Raw genomic sequence first — 14,192 nt, 5'->3', positions numbered from 1 at the left:
GCTCAAGTTACAAAGAGAGGTGCATGCTGTTGTATTATTTCCCTGAAAGGCAATGGCATAAACTCTAGAAACTGATAAATATGTACATTTCTTTAGATTAAAGAAAAGATCATTAAGCTCCTGTTACGATCTTACATCATTATTGCGTGAAATCCCACTGTAGTCTGCTTCGGGAGGCAGCACCACGTAGAGTTCTGCTTCGTATGCCCCTCCTTCTCCCTCATTTCTAGCGTTGAACGTGAGAGTCAGCGAGTTCTCATCACCCAAGTAGACTTCTTGCCTGTCACTGCAACAGACATACACTAATAAGGGCCATGTTTCAAGATCAGCATCAACGTGATCAAACGCATATCCACACCTGGTTGTCAAACTAGAATTATTTATAGACCATTTTAAGTCATTTAAAAACAAAAGGGCAATCAAATATAATTTATTCTATTGCTGACATAGAAGAAGCCAAAGAAAGAAGCCAATAAACAATAAAACAAAAACAGACCGAACTTCATAACTATTCAGCTCTCTCTCTCTCTCTCTCGTCTACATAAGAAGATCTCTTACAGGACACTTAGTGCCGTGCAGAGGTCAATCACAATCACGGCGCTTATGTGTTTTTCTATAACGTCAGTGCCCGCATTCCTTTCCAACTCATTCTCTCCCTCCTGTAATCTGTTTTTCCTCTTCTTAAGGCTGTCGGTGTACATAGTCACTAGGCTGAGTGCTTGGAAGTAACAGCACTACCATTTTTCCTCAGGAAACCCTCCCCCGTTTGACACCATCGCACAGTGCACACGTACACTCACTCACACACTCACACACACACACACACACACACACACACACACACACCGCTTTCGCAAGAGCTAGGTCGCACAGGCGGTGGAGCAGACGGGGGATGTGTAGAACATCAGCCCCTTCTTCCCGCACTGCAAACATTCTGGACACAATAAGAAACTCCATATGAGGGGCACACAGATGATTCCAATTACACACAGGCCTCCCGAAGTTGTGGGGGGAGTGAGGAGCTTGAGGGAGCAACACAATCAATATCGTGAACGCCAGCACTGCACTGGCTGGGGGAGCCAAACAGTCACCACGTTCTTTAAACCAAAAACGCACAGCAGAACACGTAGCGTTTCAACATGGATGCACTTTGTCAGGGGGCATGAAGACAAAAACCCACCTCAGCAGAACCTGATGCCTTGAGTGCAGCACTTTTTTTTTCCCTGAATGCTGGAACACCCCAGGCCATAAAACTTTCAAAGATCCTTAAACAGCCACCGAAGCCAACGAGCGTGTCCCCTTAAGTAGGAGTTCCGCAACGGCTACATTTCTCCCGCTTGCCCCTCACACGAAGCTTATTTAGATTTTGCGACATTAAAAAATAATACGACAACCACGTATATGTTTATGCTTAGGAAGGTTAAGCGCTTCATCGCATGAGTGAAAAATGCAAGTGAGGGAAAGGGCTGCAGAGCTGCTTTTGGAGAACGCAAACACATTTCCTTAATCAACGTGCAGCTGGGTTCTGCTGCAGCTTCAAAGAAGCTCAGAGAATTCTGGAATAGGGTTTCCTTCTGCTTCCAAACTTGTCCCTTTCATCTCCGCGGCCGCTGCGTGTCCTACCTACTCTCCATGTTGTTTCTTCCTGGCTTTCTGTGGTAAAATCCGTATACCTGTCATCATTCCCCCTTTCATGAATGGCTATAATGGAATGCTGGACTGCAGCCATGGGGCCACTTTGCCTCAGTACACCGTCCTGTACTCTAAAGCAGAACCTCACAGTAAACGTCGCTCAAAACAGATTAATATGCACTACAGGAACTCCTTGTATGCTACTAAGATTTCTTATCATATGTTGAGTAATCGGAGCATGGCAGCCTGATTTTTCCCTCAAACGGTTTGCAAGTCGTGAGTAGGGTTTACAAGACTCCGTAAGATCAGCTGTGCCAGATTTAGAAGAAAATTTCACTGTCATAGAGTGAAAATCACCAGTAGGTTTTTTCTTAGTGAATGATGCTACCAGTGAGGTAACCGGAATTAAAACCAGCAGACTGCTGAAACAGACTCAAGACTCAAGTCAGGAATGAAGAGACTCACCCATGAACAGCCAGCTTCAGATCAGGAACACAGATGTTGTCCTCTCCGCAGTCCAGTAAAATCTGTGCCTGAAAGACCCATGTAAAAGAGACACATGATGAGAGGTATCAGGGCAATAGTCCCAGAAAGTTGGGGAAGGGTGTTCAAGGCTTTCAACCAAAAGCCAGAACAAACCTTATAGTGTGTTCCACCGAACAATAAAATATAACTGAACTTAAAGCGCCAAGCCAAACATACACTTTGGGTTCCATCAAGTAGAAGACACAAAAACTACTGAGGCTCATTGTTCGGTACATTTGTCGATTTTGCCGTTAAACTTCCAAACATGAAACATCCATGAGCATTCAGGTTGTTTTTTTCCAACCCCACCTGTCAAGCAAACTAAATTTATTCGGAGGTTAGCATAAGCACAGAAAGATTTTTTGACGGACATATCAAAAGTACCAGGTTTTTATGGCAAACATCCCCTGGCATCGTTCAGCTTGAGGGATCTAACCTGTCCAGGAAGCAAGGTCCCACGGGGCAGCAGGAAATTGAGCCAGTCAAAGTTAAAGGCACAAGACGAGGCAGAAACAGAAATAGTGATATAACAGGACGTTCACGGAGCCAGAAATGGGGCCAGCAAGCTAGAGTCAAGGTAAGAGCCAGAAAGGGAAGCAGCAAAATACATTTAGAAACAAAGTGAGCAGCAGGGCCAGTGAAACATAAGGAGAGACAAAACCTGCAAAACAGAGCTTGTGAAACAGTCAGAATGAAGCTGGTGAAACAAAGACAAGAAAACAACCGGAAATTCTAATTGAGAGTCAGAAATGGAAACAGCGGAATGGAGTCAGAAGGGCAGTCAGTGTAACGCAATGGCACGAGTGCACTGACCCAGGGCTGGGTGAACAAAGTCTAGGAGAGACATGGGAAAGAGCGCATCGCTGGGCAGCAGAGAGCCCTGTCGTTGGAAATGGTTTGCCCTGTTTCACCATCTCTCCATAAGATCAAAGAGTGTGACAAAGATGATAGAAAGTATAAAAAGAAGGAGGGGGGGATCTGAAAATTATAAAGAGTAAGCCCATGGAGGCAGCCCTGCACAAACCCTATCAAAGCTTTCTGCCTTGCCTGTAATTACAGGACCAAGGGACTATAATTAGGGATGGTGAGGCCACTTTTTTCACGAGCACAGCCAGCGTGCACCCCAGCCCGTATTAAGCTTTTCACAGGGAGGGAGAGGTCACTCAGATACAGACACGAGCATCACTGGGAGCACAGACTGCACGCTGCATGTTCCGCTACAGAGCAAGTTCTCACAAGCGCAGTGTCATTTATTTTCCGGTCAAGTATTTTTCCTCTTTAATATTGATTGATCTTCACACCTAAATACCTTCATAAGACTGTAATCAACAATGTAAAATTCTTACAGTACATATGAACAGCATTATTAAAAATTCTCAATGTACTGCAGATTATACAGCTATTAAGAATACAAAGGTACCTCTATATTAGTGAAACCTACGCTTCATAGCCGTTAATAAAAATTTATATATCTTTTGTAATGCTTATGTTGAATTTTTCAAACATCCAGTTGTCTCTGAGAACTGTTAAGGTTTGTTTTTTCGTGGATACTGCCAGTATGATGCCCTTTTGTGCCTTTTTCACTCAAACAGCAGCACATGTCAAAGCTCCACTGTTTTGCTAAGCTGTAGCAACAACATCTGGCACAAATTAGACCTACAGGGAATATCAGGAGTGTGCAGACCATGATGATCCTCTCAGTCAGGAGTGTGAGAGAATGCGTCAGTGTGAGCACGCACAAGTCTTAGCGCTCAGTGGCGAAATGGCTACATGCAGACAATGTATTGCCAACAAAGACCCCTTCAACTCAGGGAACCCCCCCCCCCCCCCCCCATTGCCATGCTTTTTGCAACCAAAGAAAGAATGCAACTCCTGCTGCAAGAAAAGAAAGAAGACTCAGAAAGATGACACAAAATTTTTTTGCTTCAAAGAGTGTGAAAAGTTGCATTCTGTCCATTGCAATGCTCTGGTTGGCTGATCTTAGCTGCTCTGACATGTGGAGAATCCAATAGCTCCGTGCAGTCCTCATGCTGAGTCTGGCTCACAGCATTGATGAAGTACAAACAAATTGCTACCAGATGGCATATGCACTTGAAAGCCCCTCCCAAAATATCTGTTAACCCCCTCTTTGTTTTCCTCCACTGCCATAACACACCTTCTATGGACACATTGAATGCAGTGACAAAGGCAAATCTTGATGAATTTCCAAAAAAGTGGTATTCAAAAACAACCTTCGAAACACTCTGGATTGTTTCCTAGCTGTGGGAACACCGAAAATGGAAAACGTGCGTCTCTTGTTCCTGTCAGAAGTAGACCGGGGTGCTTGTTGGCTTGGTGACTGAAAAGATTTTCCACTTTTCAAGCTAAATAAGTTAAATAAAAACCGAAGCTTTTGCTCTGCATGCCTTCAGCACAGAGGAAATTGAGACTATTTTGATCCTAGAGCTTGAATTTAAGATACTGGTTCAAAGTAGGCTGGTGACACTGGATTTTGAGATGTGGTAAAGTACCTTCTGTTCAATCAGCTCAGCGGTGTGATAATTAAGAACAGGCAACAGGCCATGGGAATCCTGCGGCGCAGTTGGGTCTAGGCTGTAGTTGAGCGCAACATGGATGGATGACAGTTTATCCCGAAATTCCCTTTCTTCCTGTAGCAATGACAAAGTATGTAGAGGGTTTTACATAGGGACACCCACACATGTACACACAAACCAAGCCGATCTTGGGTACGAGTAAATGCTTTCACCAACCCGTAGGTAGATCTTGGTTTGATGGCAGGCACGGGCCCCGTTGGCCAGCTGCAGCCTCCTCTTCATCATAGGCTGCTGTGTGTCGATGAAGAGCGCCCTCCTCACGGCCCCTTTCTGCCTCTGCTTCATGCTGTCCAACTGCACCTCCACCACAAACTCTGCAGCACATAGCAGGCACGTCGTGTTACCACCTGCATCCACCGCTTTATCGCAACAAGCAGAGCAGCTCCGATGAACCACAGTTATTTCAGAAGTTACAGGTTTTGTTTGCAGAGGCAGCGCATGCAGATGTCTCAGCTTAGCAAAGGCTCACCTAAAACATCAGGTAGGTGCTTCCCATTGGCAGACAGACAGAAGCTGAGGTTGACGCTATAAAAGGAGGCAGGGACCAAGGTTATCGGCATTCCCCAGTACAGAAAGAAACAAAAACTTCAGGAATACTGAGTCTACATCATTTCTTACATGCTATTCAAGCCAGTAGAAAATCCAAGCCACAGAATGTGTGAAGCAGAAATAAAAAACGTGCACCGTGATAGACTGCCAGCATTGCAGATCAACTACACCGACTTTCCAAACTCCTTTGCAACATCTAAAATAGTACAATAGAATGTACAATACTGTGCAGTACCCTCATATACTGTATAGTGCAAAGTCAACAGAACTGGCAAAGGCAAGTCAGGGACACCTTTAACGGCCCACATTTTCCTGCATTTCAAACCAACCAGGTCTTCTCATGGTTTCCCGAAGCTCTCCTGCTATCAACTAAAGTTGAACCCCTGTCTATACAGACCTAACAGAAAGATGCCAGGAAGTGAGATGGCAAGAGGGCCATGGACAAGTTTGAGTGTGTAAGCTGGGGTTGTGCATAACTGTGTATACAAGAATGTTTTTCCTTAGGCGTTTAGCTTTCAAAGGATCCCCAGTCCTTCCCACACCCTCGCTACTCTCAGTCAATGGGCATGCCACCTCTGCTTCCCATTCTTATTGCATCTGTCACCAACCAGTGCAAAACTGTAATTGAGACATAGTCACCAATTACTTTTAGTAAATAAAGATGTGGAACTCAAAAACCAAGGCTTAGGCTAAAGTGAGTCAGACATTAAATGCATTGCCTCAAGTCATGCACCTACACTATTCTGAGCCTAACATTCAGTGATAAAGAGAGAAGTTTCATGAGATGTTCACATAGGAAGTCCTTGCATTGTGCAAAATTATTCATCTTGCTTTTCCTGTTTTTTCTGTAGCACAGTATAGCAATATGTATGTGTCACAGCCCCTGGGTGGTCTGAGAGGACATGGGTTCGATCCCCGTTTAGTCTGTGTATAGTTTCCATGTTCTCCCTGTGTCTTGGGTTTCCTCCCACAGTCCAAAGACATGCTGTTCAGGTTCCCCATAGTGTGTGAGTGACACAGAAAGAGTGTGTTTCACTGATTTATGGATGAGTGGCCCAGTGTAAGTAGTGTATCTAGCAGAGTAAGTCATCTTGGTGAATAAGGTGTGTGGGCTGATAACACTACATGGAGTTTATTGGAAGTCCCTTTGGAGAAAAGTGTCTGCTACATAAATTAATGTAAATGTAAAAGCTAACAGAGTGAGATAGAAGGTTATTACAATTGAGATCAAGATTGTGCTCTATTAATTTCCAAGAAATGCAGGTGAACCCAGTGGTTTCGTGATCTTAAAAGTTGTCTTTGATTGTTCTTCGTTTCTTCCTTAAGTTGTTCATGAAAAATACATCTCTGTATCAAAGCAAGGAATGGAGATTTTCACTTGACAGTTGCAAGTTCTTCATTTTGTTCTCAAAATTCTTGTAAGTCAGTTAAGACAGGCAAATAATGTATTTTTGCTTCAAGAAAACCTTGTTAACTACATTGTTAATTTCACACTAAAGCCAATAGAAACACTTCACTGATTCCACTGCCTTCCACACATTTGTTATATTATAAAGTCTGCCAATAAAAGAAACATCTAGGACTGATTAGAAAAACTGCTTTTTCAAGGTGTATATGCACAAGGATAAGGTTTACACTTAAATGCATATGTCAGGATCATATAGTGCTCTTGTAGACAGTCACAGTCATAATTAATACAGCAACAGGTAAATATTTGAGTAATATGATATTGAAAGCAAGTCTCACTATTGTGCTAAACTTCCTAGGCAAATTGTCTAGAACCGGAAACCAGGGTTATGATCATACCAAGAAACAAATATCGTTTCATTCCCACTTGTGGCGATACAGTTCCTCTCTTCTGGGTTGATCATAGTGGGGTACACCAGCAAGGATGCACTGCTGTTGACGACAGGACGTGCTCTGCAGAAACGAGAGCAAATAAAAATCACAACTTTCTAAAGCTAAACCTCACAGGAGTAGGTAGTGATGCATTACATTTATTGCGATACTTGTATTTTAAAAAATGACTTTCTGGAGAAATGATACATTTCAGAGAAATTTTTGGCATTGATCCTTTTTACTTCTAATTTAGTATATCTGTTAAAAAAAATGTCCTGTAAATCTGTTACATTTATGTCACCATCTTCATTTTACTTTTGAGTTTTTCACATTTCATATGTAACATTTTAATTTTCCCTCATTAAATTTAATCAGATCTCTATTACTGCAAACATGGTGTTTTCAGTGGGTTTTATTGGCTATTGCTAGCTGCCATTCACAGTTATGTTTAAATGAACTATTCACGATGTTTCTTCTCTACCAGCTGACATCTTTTGTCCTTTTTATCCCATTTCCCAAGCCAGTTTCATTAGCCATAGTACTCAAGCAGTGCTAGCAGTCAGAGTTTAGTTTTGAGTTTCATCCATCATCAGGTGCCATTGAATAAAGTATTTTTTTAAATAAGTGCACAAAATAATAGAAGACAGCTTTCTTGTGCACACACCATAACTTCTTCTGAGGCATGCTCTGTTATATTGTGTGCATATGCAATACGATCTTATGCAGTGGATTTAAAAGACAAATCATTTCTTCATCAATGAATCATTCATCATCAATCAGTACTTTTCCTTGAGTACATTTACTTGTAATGCACTCATTGCATTTTTCTGTGAGATGTACATTTTTTTGGAGAAAAGTATCTGCTAAATGAATAAATGAATAATGTCTACCTTTCAAATTTTTTACATAAAATACACACAAACACATATTGACTGACACCGCTTGTCCCAAGCAGGGTTGCAGCAACACCAGGTACAAGGTTGTAGGGGAAGGGGACACATGCAGGGCGGGACACCAGTCCATCACAAGGCAGCCCAAGTGAGACTTGAACCCAAGGCCCACCCGAGAGCAGACACAGGGCAAACCTACTGCGCTACCGCATCCCCCTTACATAAAATAATATAAAACAAAGAAAGAAGCAAAAAAGAATCAAGATTCTTAAATATCTACTTGGCTTTACATTTTAATAAATTTTGATAGAAAAGGGTGCAAACAAGATAAGAGGTGTTGTTTACCTGTAAAGAATGGCTTTATCAACTCCAAATGCACCTACAATCAGATCTAGAGGAGAAAACACACACACACACACACACATTTTCAGAACCGCTTGTCCCATACGGGGTCACGGGGAACCGGAGCCTACCCGGCAACACAGGGCGTAAGGCCGGAGGGGGAGGGGACACACCCAGGACGGGACGCCAGTCCGTCGCAAGGCACCCCAAGCAGGACTCGAACCCCAGCCCCACCAGAGAGCAGGACTGTGGTTCAACCCACTGCGCCACCGCACCCCCCTGTGAGGAGAAAACATTTTGTCATTATTTACTTTGTGTCATTTATTTATCACAACTTCCAATATGCACTTATAATTTAATTTTTAATATAGATTTCAGCTTGTTACATTTTAAGTGTAGCGTTTACAGTTTTTCTCCATTTATACAGCTGGATGTTTACTAAAGCAATTGAGTATAAATACCATGCCTAACAAACAACAGTTCTCCTTTCCCACTATGTCACTTGCCTTTAAAACACACACTTCCAACATTACTTAAACTATTCATCGCAATCCCGAGCATTATATTAACTCTGAAAAAAGTGTTTTTCAAAACTTCAGAGCATCAGCTAATTTAAATGTAAATCAGCCAGAACAACCAAGTGTGATTTCAATCACCTGGGTATCCATTCATGTCCAGGTCTTTATTACCACGAATGGCATAGCCAAAGCTAGCGGGCAGAGAGCTTGAGGCCCACTGGCCTGCCAGAACCTGAGAGGGCACCTCCTTCACCCCTCCAGCCTGACCATTATAGATGAGGACCAGGCCCTGTTGGGCTTCTCCCCCAAAGGGAGAGCCAATAGCCACATCTGCCATGGAAAGACGAAGAAATGCAAATAAACGATTCTACATCTTTCATTCATCATAGACACCCAGAGCTGCCACCAGTTTCCCAGAACTCTTACCATTGAATCCATCCTGGTCAAGATCTCCCAGGGGGGCAATGGAGCTTCCAAACCTCGCAAACATCTGTGTCCCAGTCAGAGGAGGAAAGCTGGGCTCCAAGACCAAGGGTCCACGTTGCAAATAAATGTAGACACGGCCCACCTCCTCTAGACGCCCACCTGATCCTCGAACCATGAACATAGGGGCACCCACCAAAAGGTCATCTAGGCTGGAAAAAGCAAAAATATATAGAAGGGCACTCAGCACATTAACCTATTCTTCATTTCTGTACATTCACAAAATGAAATGTTAATGTTGCATTAATTATCCAGTCACAGCCAGATTGTGAGTTATAGCCTCGTAGTACCTTACTTTGACTTTCACGGCTAAGACTTCTTCAGGATGATGAAAAAACTGACTATGGAAACTACATCACAGATAAATACAGATATTCCTCACATAACGTGCTTAATTTGTTCCATAAAATTACACCATTAAACAAATTTCTGTTTGCATGACAATAACACCAACATATTTGTAACAAAATATTTCTTGCTTTTATTTTAATACAACGTCCAGAGTGTATTCAGGAGACACAGGGTATAAGGTGGGGTAAACCCTGGGCAGAGACATTTTAATAATTTGACTCACAGATTTCTGCAACAGAAAGAAATTTCTCAAGATCATAGCCTGTCTTTCATTCTGCAAAGCATGCAGGCACTATACTGTTTGAGGCACTGTGAAGACTTACTAACAAATGTTTGACTTTGGATCATTTCCATTGGTTTGCAATATTAAGGCTTTATTTACTGTAGCAAAATGGAATTTATCTTATTTAAGCTGTTTGTATGATTTATATAAATGCTTCAATAGTTTATTTCTAAAAGTTAGCTCAAAATTAAGGGACTACAAATAGTGTTGCGGTTAGAGTCATCACCTTACAATCAAAGTCTTCCTGCTGTAGTACAACTGAACAAGGTAATCAGCCAGTGATAGTAAAAATCACCTTGCTGTATAAATGATATTTTATTTTCTTTAAATAGTAATTGTGGTTGGTTAAGATTGTCGGTGTGATTCTATTAAAATTAAGTTTGTGACTGGTTTAAAATTAAAGCTCTTTAGTGGGGTTTCTCTATTATCAGAAAAGTCTTGTGTATGTGGTTACCTATCCTGACCCATCTGCAGTGTTGACCACTTGCTTACTGCTCACTCACCCATCATTGTTGATGTCACAGACTGCCACAGCATAGCCAAAATAGGAGCCCATCTGGAAAGCATCACAGTAGAAATCACTGTCCAACCACTTTAGGCCAAGAGAAAATTTCTCCCCTCCCTCTTTTAGCTCCCTCACCAGCATGTTTCCCTTCCAATTGACTCCAAAGTCCATCCCAGTGTCCCTCCAACTGACACACATACTGTAGCACAATGACTTACCTCATCCCAGCCCGCCATAACACCTCTTTATGTTGCTCTGAGAAATATTACTTTGCCCATCATTTGCTGATGGTCACAGGGTGAATTATGACAAGCTTTACTGGAAACATATATTGCCTCTAGTTAAACACACCCTGTCATCTCAAAAGAAGGTTCCCACATGTGAAGACCTGCATCAAGATGAACAACAATTCCACCCCAGTCGTGAAAGACACTATGTCTTGGAGCGAAAAGGTGTGTATGTGTGTCTGTGTGGATCTGTGTGCATATACCTAGCTTTTAAATATTTATTTTTTTTTACTGCTGTTTCAGCTTCATCCTTGTTAGTTTTTCACCCATCAAGGTTCAAGGACATCAAATCCAAGCTCCCAAACTCCTAGGTAAGCAAATAGACTTATTGTATTTGTTTATCTAGCTGAGGCAATCAGTATGTTCAAAGGACCATCAAGTGGAATTCTGCAGGTGATTTCATGTCTACTGTCCAACAAATTCCCTTGCGCTCACTTAACAGATACTAGTAAAGGTGATTACTCAACTACTCAAGACAGAGATTTTCCTGAACTATGAGGCTGTGCCAGAAATTGACTGAAAAAATCTTATCTCAGTCTGGTGTGTCTCTAGGGTCACTACACACCACATATCAAATGCTCAGGCTGACAGTTTCAAACCAGGCAAGAAAACAAAGCTGTAAGCTCACCTGCTCACCAGTGATGTTGTGTATTGATTTCAGATCAGTTCCATTTAAAATAGACACCTGTATTTAAGAACAAACGGATGTAAGACTTCATGGTCAAATGACAGGTATTCAGACTAATGACAACATCAAAACAGCATCATACAATCATAACATCTAATTATATGTATTTAGAATCTTCTTTAATAACCCCTGCATTACATTTACGCTTTCAGAGACAATTATTTCTATCTTTCCATTTTTTGTTGCTGAAAATGTTTCCCAAGTGACCAAGGCTACACCAGCTATTATAAATCTGTGTTAAAACAATGTTAAGGGTCCTTACTAAACCATAGAGCATGACTCCTTTTGGGACACCTGCCACAAAATCTGCAGGAAACACAAACAAGGACAATAGGTCAAAGGTGAATGGGTTTATATGCAGTTTTTCAAGAACACTAACCATTGCAACGCTCAGCGGCTTCACTCAACTTTTCCTCTACTGCTGCAGCTGGCACAGCAGCTTAGAGCTTTCACTAGAATGCTGTTAACAATTAAACAAGGCCACAGGGTGAGTCATTTGACCCTGAGATCCACACTGTAAACTGTGCAAAATACCAGTGGTCATACCTTCTTCCTTGTCACCACTGAACTCCCCCACTGTGACTGAATATCCTGCAGAGAAAGACTAATGATGAATCTTACATGATCCATGAACCATGACAAAGACAACCAAAAAAGCAAATATTCCACTAACCAAAAGGTCTCTGCATAATTCTATGATAAGATTAATCTGAATAACAAACCCAGGTAACTGTCATCGTAGTTGGCCTGAGCTTGGCGAGTCTGCATCTGTCCTGTGACTGAGAGGAGGAAGTACGAGGGATAGTAGGCCTTGACAATTTCGTCTTTTGTGGCAGCGATAAGTTGACCTGGACACATTCAAAGAACAGGTCCCTTAAAATCAATTCAACATACTTTTTATTTCCACTTATAACCTGCGCATTTGAATTTCCAAATTTTGTTCACAATTCATTAAAAACCCAAAAGCTATGTTTTGTGCCTACCTTGCCAATAGTAGCTGCCTGGGCCTCCAATAACAACCTTTCCATTCTGAAACACATAACAGTTTTTAAAATCACAGCAACAGGTGTGGGACCTTGACAATGTCAGGGATGGCAATTAGTGTAGGGAGTCATAATTAACCTTAGTAAAATCAGCACTGAATCCCCCCTGACAGTAGCCCTGGCCAGCAGGTCCATGTGTTTCTGAATAAAAAAACAGAATGACATTGCTCAGTGTTAATACGGTTGATCTATATCCTGACAATTCTTGGAAAGATCTAAAGTTGTCCACCAGTGTCTGACATGACAACTGCAGTCTCTCAGTGGTGGAAATAGTGCCAAACTCTTAATCTTTCAAAAAAAAAAACCTTACACGCAATTTTAATCCAATTCTCAGCCTCATAGAAGCTTAAATGAAAACCATCCTCCGTGGTCATACCTGTTCGACAAGGGGCGTACTCCACAAATTTGGAAAAATTATGCACTGAGAGGTAGCAGGTTCCTGTGGCATCAGACTTAGGGATGTCTTGTTCTGTCCTCCAATAATAGCGAGGAGCACATGCCTTCAGCACAGTCAAAGGACAGGGGAATCAGAAAGTCACACAATTGAAATCAAACAAAAGAAATTACAGATATGGTATATTTCTGTGAATTTCCATTGTACATCATAAACAGACTTCATACTTACATTACCCTGCAACAACAGACAATTTCTAACCTTAATCTAACCCTAAGCATAGAAATTTCACAGAAAAATCAACACCGTATAATAGCAGATGACACATCCTGAATATATATTTGCTAAAAGATGGAACTCAATGTTAGAGCAAAAACACAATCAGGGTCAGGCTTCCTAATTCACAGACCATAAAAATCATCTTACCAGTATCGTGCTCCCGTGTGATCGGACAGTGGCTCCAAACCACTGATAAGACTTAAACTCAACTTGGAGGTCCGTGTCATTAACATGGTAAGTGCGATCTCCTGGATATAAGAAAGGCATACTAATAAATATGGAATGGCAGTGTTTAGCTGGAGTCTATCAATTACTCTGTAAATCAGTAAAATGCTTTTAAAGTTTTTGCTTGTAAACAGAATTTTAATACAGTTTGAAAGTTGTACATCTCAATAAAAAGTATCGCTTATAAGCACAAAAGAGTTTTAATTCTCGACAATTACAATGTGATCATCAGTTGCACAGGATGCATTTGAAAAAAAAAAATCTTCCCTACTGATTACTCTGGTTTCCTATCTGATGTATGGTAGTTTATTATTATTAATTTGTTTGCTTAACTGACATTAATTCAAAACATCTTACAATATGAACCATTTATCCACCTGGGTACGCAATTTAGGGTAACTGATCTTCTGAAGTGCACAAAAACTGCCATGTGCGGTGGAACTCAAATTAGTAACCTTTAGGTTACCAGTCCATAGTCCTCAAACATACCCTTGTCTCCTGTGAGAAAAATAGTTTAGATTAAGAAATATCTTAATTTAACTCCTGAATATCAAATATCTCTAACTGTGGTACCAGTGTTTCAGCAGTACCTGTTAAAATACAGGTACAAAAAACTAATTGGTCTGAAACCTACAGGGCAAAAGGTCCAGCTACAAAGAGTTGGATGAAGAAATGGAGTTCACCATATGCCAACAAGTATGTACATTCATATGCAGTAACTGGCGACTTGAAAGTCCACTTATTTAACATATATGAGTTTTGATG

General features: G+C 41.4%; 1 protein-coding gene across 1 annotated transcript in view; it reads right to left on the bottom strand.

The window, feature by feature from the left end:
• Window positions 1-14,192, bottom strand: part of LOC108918298 (integrin alpha-5-like) — a 40,518-nt gene that overhangs the window by 8,889 nt on the left and 17,437 nt on the right. The window contains exons 3-20 of the mRNA XM_018725418.2: window positions 13,350-13,450; window positions 12,906-13,029; window positions 12,609-12,670; window positions 12,470-12,515; window positions 12,209-12,334; window positions 12,033-12,077; window positions 11,749-11,792; window positions 11,427-11,483; window positions 10,510-10,562; window positions 9,316-9,524; window positions 9,028-9,219; window positions 8,375-8,420; window positions 7,107-7,220; window positions 5,221-5,276; window positions 4,908-5,065; window positions 4,668-4,805; window positions 2,098-2,165; window positions 136-286 (exon numbers count right to left, since the gene is read on the bottom strand). Of these exons, the coding sequence (XP_018580934.2) occupies window positions 136-286; window positions 2,098-2,165; window positions 4,668-4,805; window positions 4,908-5,065; window positions 5,221-5,276; window positions 7,107-7,220; window positions 8,375-8,420; window positions 9,028-9,219; window positions 9,316-9,524; window positions 10,510-10,562; window positions 11,427-11,483; window positions 11,749-11,792; window positions 12,033-12,077; window positions 12,209-12,334; window positions 12,470-12,515; window positions 12,609-12,670; window positions 12,906-13,029; window positions 13,350-13,450 (1,790 nt within the window). The remainder of the gene's footprint in view (window positions 1-135; window positions 287-2,097; window positions 2,166-4,667; window positions 4,806-4,907; window positions 5,066-5,220; window positions 5,277-7,106; window positions 7,221-8,374; window positions 8,421-9,027; window positions 9,220-9,315; window positions 9,525-10,509; window positions 10,563-11,426; window positions 11,484-11,748; window positions 11,793-12,032; window positions 12,078-12,208; window positions 12,335-12,469; window positions 12,516-12,608; window positions 12,671-12,905; window positions 13,030-13,349; window positions 13,451-14,192) is intronic.

This window comes from Scleropages formosus, chromosome 22, assembly GCF_900964775.1.
Source record: "Scleropages formosus chromosome 22, fSclFor1.1, whole genome shotgun sequence".
Taxonomy (NCBI): domain Eukaryota; kingdom Metazoa; phylum Chordata; class Actinopteri; order Osteoglossiformes; family Osteoglossidae; genus Scleropages; species Scleropages formosus.
The sequence above is the reverse complement of the archived record's forward strand: the minus strand, read 5'-3'. Positions and strand labels throughout refer to the sequence as shown.